This window comes from Morchella sextelata (genome assembly GCF_020137385.1).
Source record: "Morchella sextelata strain SCLS chromosome Unknown scls_7, whole genome shotgun sequence".
NCBI classification, from domain to species: domain Eukaryota; kingdom Fungi; phylum Ascomycota; class Pezizomycetes; order Pezizales; family Morchellaceae; genus Morchella; species Morchella sextelata.
Window position 1 is genome coordinate 352,612 of NW_025408622.1, and position 10,831 is coordinate 363,442.

General features: G+C 48.2%; 3 protein-coding genes across 3 annotated transcripts; 1 reads left to right on the forward strand and 2 right to left on the reverse strand.

The window, feature by feature from the left end:
- Positions 1 to 1,904: 1,904 nt before the first annotated feature.
- Positions 1,905 to 5,223, reverse strand: H6S33_011773 (uncharacterized protein; the record flags this gene model as incomplete). The annotated part of the gene is made up of 6 exons (XM_044843663.1): positions 1,905 to 3,368; positions 3,417 to 3,598; positions 3,658 to 3,677; positions 3,733 to 4,180; positions 4,239 to 4,943; positions 5,013 to 5,223. 6 exons carry the CDS (start codon positions 5,221 to 5,223, stop codon positions 1,905 to 1,907), a joined length of 3,030 nt encoding a protein of 1,009 aa, XP_044695441.1.
- Positions 5,224 to 5,930: 707 nt separating this feature from the next.
- Positions 5,931 to 9,433, forward strand: H6S33_011774 (uncharacterized protein; the record flags this gene model as incomplete). The annotated part of the gene is made up of 4 exons (XM_044843664.1): positions 5,931 to 5,948; positions 6,033 to 7,521; positions 7,596 to 8,236; positions 8,306 to 9,433. 4 exons carry the CDS (start codon positions 5,931 to 5,933, stop codon positions 9,431 to 9,433), a joined length of 3,276 nt encoding a protein of 1,091 aa, XP_044695442.1.
- Positions 9,434 to 10,066: 633 nt separating this feature from the next.
- H6S33_011775 (uncharacterized protein) lies at positions 10,067 to 10,831 on the reverse strand (the record flags this gene model as incomplete). The annotated part of the gene is made up of 2 exons (XM_044843665.1): positions 10,067 to 10,328; positions 10,392 to 10,831. The coding sequence occupies 2 exons, from the start codon at positions 10,829 to 10,831 to the stop codon at positions 10,067 to 10,069; spliced, it is 702 nt and encodes a 233-aa protein (XP_044695443.1).

The following is a 10,831-nucleotide window of genomic DNA, read 5'->3' on the forward strand; positions in this document are numbered from 1 at the left end:
AACTTTGCAACGACCCCGCCTTTGTGCTGATCATTGTGTTTCAGTGATACCTACGTGTTCTCTCGGCTGTGACTAATTAACTGCACCCTCTTGGTTCTTTGGTAGACGAACTCGCGCAAGGAACATCGTTTTCTGGTCAGCTAGTTGCCACAGTTTTAGGTTCTACTGATTAACTGGAACACAGAAACCTCCCCCGGGCCGGAAGTCTAAAGGATTGAAAGGAAGGAGGGACCTTCGCTATGGAAAGAGGCTAACAAAAAACCATATTCTCCCCCCCTCTCCATCTCCCTCTCTTCCCTCCAAATAATATCACTTGCTTCCCAACCACCCCCCCCCCCCCCCCCCAATTCTTAACATCATGAGCCAGCCCGCAAATAATCCATCTCCGTCACAGAAACACCGTCGTTTCATCACAGTATGTTCCATTTCATCTCAGAGCCCCTACTAATTTTCTAGTCATTTAAGATGTCTACCACTTGGATGATTGTGACCAATTAATCTTTACTCAAGACGTGACTTAAGGGCCATCTGTCATCGATATAAGACGCCGCTCATATATGCCTCGCCGACATGACTTCAGGTACAACTAAGCCAAATAGGCTCAGGGCCCCTATCATGATCCAACCCACATCGACCCAGCACCCATGAGGCCTACTACAGACTCACTAAAGAAACTAACTAAAGAAACTAACTACAAATCACGCACGCTGAGACACTTATTGACCTAATCAATCAATCAATCAAATGCATGCTGAGATTTTGTTTTCAAAAGAGAGTGATTCCTCATGATCTGTGGTAATATTTGTAGGCCGTCGTTAAGTTTTATTGCCTCCAGAAAGACTTCAAGCGCCCCATAAACTGAGGCAAAGAAATGGGATGCAATATTCGCGATAGAGGGGGTGAAATTGTCTGCGAAGGGGAAAACTTTGCCTAGAGAGTTCGATGGCGATCCGATATATGAACTTATCCAAGTCAGCATTTTGTGAACTGGACTGGCCCCCAAGTTTAGGTATTCTGGACTAGTCCGGGCTTAGCTATTTTGGCCCAGGCTGAAGATATATAGATCTCGTATATTCGACTCTTTTTACACTTTATAAGCTTCCACCGGCCCCGGAGTAGAGCTAAGGAATGTATTCCTCTATCTTCTCAGCTCACAATCTGTGGATTTGAACACCTACAATTAAGAACAGAACCAACAATGAACAGGGACCTATGATTGCTTCTCTCTGAATCTCAATTGCTACTAAAATGAAACTTATTGTTGCTTTTGGCTGACTCCCCGTTACCGAATTGTAACCGTCAATACTTTAATTTTCTTCTAGTTGCCTTGGATTCTTGTTGCTGCTAGTGTACGTTATCATAAGCGGTTGGAAGCCTGGTCTCCTTCTACACTTGTATTTTCAAGGACTCACGATTTGTTTTTTACAATTGTTTTCTTTGCTAGATCTGGAAGAATGTGCTCCTAATATTGTCGGGAGTGAATACAACGAGTGATTTCCCGTGATGCTTGGCAATATCAAAGGCTCCCTGCTAAGAACGAACGGCTGCATGGTCGGAGGTTTATTTTAGGCTCAAGTATTCATGAATAGGGGACGGCCCAGGTAAACCTCCTGATGTATTATGGGATTCAGTACCAAACAATGTTCTGATAATATCAATAAAGACTCTCAATATAGTTATTATAAAATTACAAATCCATATCAACCCGCGAACCCATGCGAACGCTCAGTGCTCCTACAAAATTATGCTATTACAATATGAACCAGCTGTAACCGGCCCCTCTTTGAGGACATTCGCCGTTTAAGGTGAGGGTTCACGACTGTGAATCTTTGTAGGCGTAAAATAGTGTTGGTCTCTTTGTACGCGTGCCACTTGCCGCCTGGATTGCACTCTTAACCCACAGTTCAATGACCTCGGCCTCGAACCCTCTTCGGTCTTCGAGGCGGCTCTTCTTCAGACTCTTCTATTTCTGTCACGTCTGCCGTGCTGCCTATTTCAGCTACTGCCAGACTTTCCTCTGTCTCTGGTTCTGGCTCGTATTCCTCATCCACGCTTTCGCCTGAAACTTCGTCTTCTTGATGGTGCGAGTCTTCTTCCGATGTTGTTTCATGGGTGTATTCTGAGCTTCTTGCTGAGCGGTCGCGGACTCTGGTAGCCGCGGTAGAAATTGGATGAGTGGTTGTCTGCGTAGGTTTGGCTAGATTTGCCTCTGCAGCCGTGATGCGAGCACGGGAGCGCTCGGTAGTACCTTTTCCACCTTTAAGATATTCGAGTTCCTTCCTTCTAGTTCTCTTTTTCTTTGCTGCGCCTGCAGCTGCAGAGGGGTTAATCATTTCAGGAGGCTCGAATTCCTTCTGTACAAACTTGATTTGCTTGTTGTTGTACCCGTAATCAAAGAACAGTTCTTCTCCGGCGCGGAGGTCACGCCTGGCGAACATTCCGATTCGGTGTGTGCAGTTTACCATGAATACCTTTGCACCGCAATTTGGACTTGTTTTTGAATGGTTTACATAGCGAAATTTGTTGCCTGCACGGGTGGCGTCGATTACATGATTTAGGTTGAGATTAAAAAGGAAGGAGACGCCTCGTTTGTCGTACAGTTTGCCGCGACGGTCAGCTTCGTCAGATGTGATTACTTCACCCTTGTATTCGCCCAGGAAGGCGTCTTTTTTGACGTCCTCACCCACGAAGAGCCCGAAACCTGCAACAGCAGAACGGCCAAGGAGAGTTCGCTTTGGCATATCACGTTGAAGCCATACATTCTGGCAGCCTTCACGGAGGAATCGTTCCTCATATCTGTTAACTGGGTCCAATGCTTCTGCAGACCCACAAGAGTGACAAAGGTCGACGTCACATTCGCGATTGGCCTTGACGCATATGCAGGAGTCCTTGGTGCATACTCGGCCTTCCCTTTTACAGGCGCACCCACGCCATCGGCGGGGGCAATCAGGGCTGCAGATACAGGATTTCTCGCATGTGATATGACTGATGACACATGGGCAGCTTTCCGTGCATTGTCCTAGATGGCGGCAAGCTTGGAATGCGGACCGTCGTTCGTGGGCGTGGGTTAAGTAGCAATCTGCCGGGTAACCAGGAAGAGAAGGGACGGCGGGCTTCTTACGTTTCGTGCCTGGGCGAGGTTCATTGTGTTCAACTGTTGCGACCTGGTCTTCGGTCTGGCAGCCAGGAGGCATGAGAAGATTCTCTATCCCTAGTTGACGGTAGATTTCGGCGCAGGGCTTGTTGATTATGCAGGTGATAAGACATGCGCAACGAGGATTCATCTTTAATACCCCTGCTGAGCTTCGTAGTAGCTCCAACTGCGCAGTTGACCAAACTCCCGTCTCTGCTGTCTCTTTGTTGATTTCCTTCAAACGTCAGCCTTCATACAATGATCTCAAGTCTCTCCAACACACCTTCATAAAACATCCCTCAGAGCACAGGTTCTCTTCACCCTGCTTCTCACCCCACGGATCCTTCGTCGCCCCTTTTGCGCCGTAAGACCATCCCTGAACATTAGTCGCTAATCTAAATATTGTTTTGTCTTTGCCTGTTGCGGTTATAGTCGACATAGCCAGACGGTCGTGGTCTTTATTCACTACGTTATTATGAAATGTTAGCATTGAGACTTTGAGGGTCTAAATCTTATATATTTACCGTGAAAAGGACACTCGTGCCTATATTAAGTCAGCAAATACTCCATCAGGCGTCCTGTTACCAGGTTCCACTTACATAAAACACAGCAAACAGTTTAAGGCCGCATAACTGTCTAGACTGTACGGAGCCGGATCTTCTCCATCAACTGCACCACGACCTTCTCTCCCACCCCACCCCCCATCTTCTCTCCCACCCCCCATCCCAGTTCTTGGTGGATCTACACGTTCCTTTACCATCTGGTCGGCCCTCTTCATGATCTCCCACATGGACAGATCAGTGATTTGCATGAATACCCTACACGCGGTTTCTGCTCTATCTAGTTCATCGGCCGAAATGTCTGCTTTTAGATTTTCACGACAAGCTCTCACTTTTGGATCTTGGGGATCGAAGTCATCCGGAAGTGCCTCGCGACGAATGGACTCATTGCGCGGGTGGGGCGTTAGGAGGTAGTGCGTTACAGAAGGGAGTGACAGGTTCAAATCTTTCAAGAACGAATTTATGAAAGTTGTGTACAGCGCCGCATCTAGTGAAGTCAACAATGGATGAATTCTGGGGAAGGGGTCTACGATCCCGAATCTTACATTCGCTATTCTTTCCCTCTTCTGCACTCGACTTTGTCTTATCAAGAAAAGTATCTTCCAAGTGCAATTCATCTTCTTCTACATCCTCCCCAAAGTACGGGAAATACCTCATTATCTCGTCATCATCTGCTAGAATGTTGTTCCTGAGCGTGGTATAGCTGTGATATTTCGGCATTTGCGCCAGCGTCTTTGGTGTCTCACTAATTGTGGCCGGCACCACCAATTTGATTTCACTACTAGAGTGCGCTTTCCCATGGACCCTAACACTAAACCTCCCGACATCTAACCTCTTATCTTTTACCTCAGTTACGGCAATTTCAATGGATTTCATATCCTCAAATGGTGAGGTCTCGTCATATTTTATGCCCGGGGGAGGGGTGCGTGAATTTAAATCGAGTCGCGCAGCTGTAAGGGTGCTGCGAACGTTATAAGCGTGTGTCTTTTTCATTTCTGCGATGTGATTCCGTAGAGTCTCTTCAAAGCGAACGCTATTTGCATCAAGATTCTTCTGGCGCATATTTCCTGACTCGATATTCGTGGGATACCTTCTTGACGAAGTATATGAATTGTGAACCGGGGTTTGCACCGGCGAGGGGACTGGAGATAGTGACGACGAGGTCTTTGGGGTGCTGGGTACGCGGCTAGATGGGGTAGTTGATTTTTGGGAGCGGCGGTTCGCCATTGGGGTGGATGTGATCGGTAGTCCTTGCGAGGTTGAGCTTTCCTGCCCGCCTTCAAGGAAAGATGTTATGGATCGTGGTTGTGGGAGCTCACTGTCGCTGTGTTCTTCATCGTCACTGTCAGCTTTAGATTTAGTAGCGGGATTGCTGCGAGAGTTTGAAGAGGTAGGGATTGTAGTTTGACGGGGAACGACCCCGGTTGACAATAATGAGGAAGTCACACGTCGAGATGACCAGCGCGTCCCTGTGTCGCCGAAGTTCCAAACTTTTCCGGCCTTCGGCGCAGACTTCTTTGAGGGTTGCATTCGGGGTGAGGTGGTGGTTGTAGAAGAAGTTGAGGATTTTGATTTAAGGTGGAGAAGGCATGAGGGGTTATGACACGAGAGGGGGAAGAAGGTGACGGGGAAGCGCACCTATGGTATGTCTGGGAAGAAGCAGCCAAATAAGGCTGTGCTGTTGTTTATGCACGTCTCTCGTATGTAATATTATATATAACCATTACCAAGTGATCCCCACTTGTGGCCGAGTGAGTGAGGAGACCAGTGCCAGACAAGTAGAGATCTAAAGAGTGACCCTCGAAAGTAAAGAACGAACAGTGGGAAGGTAAAGTAGAAGTACGGAGAGAAGGAGATGGTAAAGAGAGATACGGTATGTCGAGTGCGCGTGGATGAGGCTCGGTAAGGAGACGCGATGAAGGGGGGAAGGAGACGCGTGCGATAACTGACTGTAATCTTACATAACTCTACTGGCTTACGGTCATGGCATGTTAGGAACATGTCATGGGTCCTGGATTTGACATGCGTTGCTGGTACATACATCTTACGACGTAGCGAAGGGCATCAAAAAAGCATGCGGACTGGAATCGCGAGTGTTGGGATTCGATGTTACGCAGGGGTAACTACTGTGCCGCTGAGACACAAAAGTGGTTGCAAAGAACCCCACTGCCCCTCCTCTCACACCTCTCAACTCAACCACTGCAGTACCCCACTCAAAAGACGATAAAAACTGAACAATGAGGTCGCATCTGGAGGTAAATCAGAGGAAGAAGCATCTCTTGTCCCGATAGCGCCCAAATCCCTAAGCCTATTATACACTGACCGCTAGTTTTACCCAGCACCTCTCCAACATCTCGCCCATCACCTCCCTCGCCTTTCTCGACACCAAGTCTTCTCCACCGCTCCTCCTTGCCGGCGAAGGCCCTTTCATTAAGGTAGTTTCTACAGGCTCATCAGACATTTTAAAACCCTTGGGGCCAGTCCGTATCTTCGCACGCGAACGAGTTCATGGCATCACTCTCACCCGCGATGAATCACACGTCCTTTTCTGGGGTGGTCGTAGCATCTCCACCACCTCCGCCTCCTCTCTGCTCTCACCAGGTCTGAAGCTAGATGAGATCAAAGCCCAAGATTGGATATTTCATGCAGTCTTTCTTCCCACAACCAATGGAAGTATCAAGATTGTTGCGATTACAGCTCACAACTCGCTCCTCCTCTACACCCCCGAATCAGGGTGGGCCGAACTTACATCCGGAGAGCGGTGCATGCTATACTCAGCTCACCTCTTACACCTTCCTGCTAACTCGGGGAGCGGAGAGCCGGAAAGAATACTAATTGCAGCTGGGACTGTATTTGGGGAGATCCTCTTGTGGTCAACTGTGCTAAACCCCGCCAACCAGAAGTGCCCCGCCGAACTGCATTATCGACTGCTCGGCCATGAAGGTTCCATCTTTGGTGTCAATATCTCGCCTCTGTATTCCGGGAGACGTTATCTTGCATCTTGCAGCGATGATCGTACAGTTCGTGTCTGGAATGTTTCCAATTTGTCTGTTTCAGGCACCCCCGAAGAGGTGAGGGATGGCACGCTTAAAAATACCGGATTTGGCCATATATCTTCCACAAAAAGCGGCGAATGCGTCTCTCTAGGCTGGGGTCATACCGCACGTATTTGGGGTGTTCGCTTTCTTCCAGACCTCACAGAAAATGGGCAAATTAGGATTGTCTCTATCTCCGAAGATCTAACATCTAAATTTTGGGCCTTTAGCCCCTCAAGCACTAGATTTCCTACCGGGAGTAATCCCGCAGTAGAGCTAATAAATACAGCGACATACCTTCTACATAGCGGAAAACATATTTGGTCCTATGCTCTTCACTTTGAACGCGGTCTCCTTGCGACTGGGGGAGCAGATGGGAGGGTAGGGTTAGTTGAATACAATCCAATCAAAGGAAAGGAAGAGGAGGAATGGGATATGGAGACTGTTCTTTCGAATATTGGCACGAATCAATTGAAAGGAAGTAAGGATACATTCAAGTCTTACGCCGTATTGGACTCGAACCGCTTTCTTGTCACCACCTCACAAGGGAGGCTGTTGACCTATAATCTAGCTACAAAGGTGTGGAAGCTTATCACACAATGCGAGAGCTTAAGTAGTTGGAGCCTTGTAGCATCCTGGGAGGATGAAGGAATGGTAGCGCTTGGAAACGGCAGGGGAGAGGTGGGAGTGTGCTATGTTGATAGAAATGGAGAGGTGGAGTGGTGGCAGGCCGGCGGGGAACAGGAACGTGGGAAGGTCGGTGGTGTTTGGACTAGCATAGGACCCGGGGGAGGTGTGTACAAGCTCTTGAATGTATTCTTAGACAAACAGCCTGTATCTAATAGATGCAAATTTCCCTCATCGCAGAAGACTCTGGGAAAATTTATAACATCCTCACTACCACCCTCTCCACCACTATCTTCACCCTTCACACATTCGCTCGCGCTCTCAATACTACCACTCACTCACCCCCTCTCCAGCTCATTGCTCCCGTTGAGGAAAACACCAAGAGATTTCTTCCAACCTCTCTCTATATATCCCATACAGATACGACCCCTCTTATATTTCTTGGTTCCCGAAACGGCGCACTTGCTGTCTACTCTCGTACCACTGGTGCCCTTCTAGGAGTATATCACAATCTCCACTCTACTGACGCAATCACCTCCATCACACCCTATCCTTCCCCCGCCTCAAGCCTCTCAAGCTCCTCCATAAGTATACAGACCGTCGGCCGCAACGGTGGGCTCTCAATTCATACCTTCACCCTTTCCCCAGAACCCTCACTATCAACAATCCACTCTACGGCACCAACAAACTGTAACGTTATTGAAGGCGCTTCATCTTCCTCTCACAAACATATTTGGGGCTTCCGTGGCAAGCACTTCTTTGTGCATGACGAAGGAAAGGGTGTTGATGTTGCTGTTGTAGAATGTGGGGGTGCACACCGCGCTTGGTGCCTGTATTGGAAGGAATGCACAGGCTGGTTGGTTTGGACTAAGGCTTCAAAAGTAAGCTATTCACCCTATAATCATGAGATCTCACTCGGCTCCCGTGACCAATCATTGACCCTCAAATAGGTACATATTGCCCCACTCCCGCTGTACCCCCAGCGCCCTCTTACACCGGGACTGCATGGGCGGGAAATCAAGTCTATTGCGTTTGCGTCTTCTACGGGCCTCCTGGCTACTGGTGCAGAGGATACGCTTATCCGCATTAGTTCCGTCAACACCATTACTGGGAGCGTAGAAGGCACTGCAGTTGTAAAATGGCACACAACGGGTGTCCAGCAGCTTGTGTGGAGTGGGTGTGGAGGATGGCTCTTCTCTAGTGGTGGAGTTGAAGAGCTCGCGGTCTGGAGAGTCAGGGATGGTGGCGTAGTAAGGGAGGCGAAAGGACCTTGCGTAGACGGAGATCTCAGGATCCTGGGCTTAGGGGTTGTAGATGTCTATGGAAAGGATGATCAAAAGGTCGGGTTTGTGGTGGGTGCGGGATTGAGTGATAGTAGTATCAAGATATACTACTACTCACTCGCCTCGCACTCGTTCACTCTATTGTCGCAGGGTCGGTACAAGACTAATTGTATCCTCCAAACCACCTTCACTATACACCATAGCACTGGCAAGTTCCATCTTTTTATTGCCGCCACAGATGGGTACGTCACTGTCTACGACCTTTCGTCACTCTTGCAGTCTTTCGGATTCAGCATTTCCCGCGGAGGGCTATTGCTACAGGAGAGTATAGGGCAGGTAGAGATTGTGAAACTTCCAGAGATACTGTTGACGAAACGGGTTCACCAGAGTGGCGTCAAAGCCTTTGAAGCACTTGTCGATGAGGCTGGGGACGTAGTAGTTTATACCGGAGGCGATGATTGTGCGTTAGGGGTCACGAGGGTTAAGTTTAGCGGAGAAGAAGGCTTGCGGGCTGAGACCTTCATGGTGCCAAGGGCACATGCCTCTGCTGTCACGGCTATAGTGGTTATGGGGTCGAGGGTAGTGAGTTCTGCGGTTAGCCAGGAGGTTAAGGTGTGGGATATGGATATGACTGGAGATGCCGTAAAAGTGAGATTGTTGGAAGAGGGGTATTCATGTGTTGCTGATGTGGCAGGGGCTGTAGGTGTAGAGGGTAGAGAAGGAGAAGACGGATGGGTAATTGTGGGGGGCGTTGGAGTTGATTTCTGGAAGGTCAGGTGGACTATTGATGTTTAGTAAAACCAGAGCGCCGTTGGTGGAAAGTGCAAATGGGCATCAAGTGAGGAGGTAGAACGGTGTAAGGTTAAGGCCTCCTCTAGAAACAAAAGTTTGTCTGCGGTTAATTACGATCCAATAGGTCTTTGTCGGATAGGTGTGCGACTCGTTGTTTAGTGGCTTGGCTTCCCTAGTTCTGGGCTCATCTTTATCCCTCCGATCGAGCTGTCATGGACGTGTGAGCTAGATTGATCCTCCCTCTGAAGAATATTTCTAGACACCAAAAACCATTCAAGCATAAGGAGTTTTGAGCAGTGGATCTATATTGGTTTGGAAATAGAGAATTTAATTTTGCGTTCCCAGGAGAGGTAATTTGTGGGCGACATCCATATCAATATATGCATGTGTAGCTATAGATACATACATGTAATTTAATAGAAACTAAAATTACAAGTTTTGGTGGACTCAGGGGCCTGTACATGTATCTTGATTCATGTAATTCCTTGCCATGATCATCTTACTACTGATCTTTTTCCTAGAAATAGATCTCTGTTGCTCCTGATTCTCATACAGGTTTCAAACATAAGGAATGTTCGACTAGAAACCATTTCGCCAAAGATTCTTAGCATTATTGTCCTTCCCCTAGTTCCCACTTTATTCATCCCCTCCACCCTCTCCATCACTCTCTCCATAATCATCTCCATAATCGCCTCCATAATCGCCTCCATAATCGTCTCCATCATCCTCATTCTCTTCATCCTGTTTATTCTTTCTGCCATTCGATTTCTCTCCGGATCTGTCCTCTCTAGATCCAGAGTCTCCAACTCTGCCAAACTCCCATTTCACATCGTTGTCACTCTCCTCCACGCCACTACATTGACTCTCCTGGGAAATAGCCCTTCTGTGTCCTATGGCGCTACGATTCAACTTCCATGTTCTCCTCTTGAAAGCTAACGTTGTCCTTCCGCTCTGGAATTACTCCCTATAGTCAGCCGCGATGATCTCCCAACCGAGAGACCGCTCAAGAATCCACCCTGCCTGCCACTCTTCCCTGCCCCATCGATCGGGTCGCGCCTGGAGGACCTTTTCCGTAACGCCCAATAGCCATTTGTCTTCCTCCCCCGTCCACGCCCGATAAGACCGGTTGGTAACTTGAGCAGACTCAGTAATGGGTTGAGCAGGCGCAGTAACGGGTTGAGCAATTTTATTAATAGTGAAAGGGTCTTTATAGCTCGCTCCCAACTCTTTCCACCTATTACTTACTTGCCAACGGAAAGCAAGGACATCCTCGTTTGGGGGGTTCGTATAATTAGGGAAGCTGAGATTAAAGGCGTCAACGACTTGCTGCCATGATTTGCAAGACTTCTCGGTTATGGCATTACAGAGCCAGGAGTCGTGGATCTTCCCCCACTTAGACAT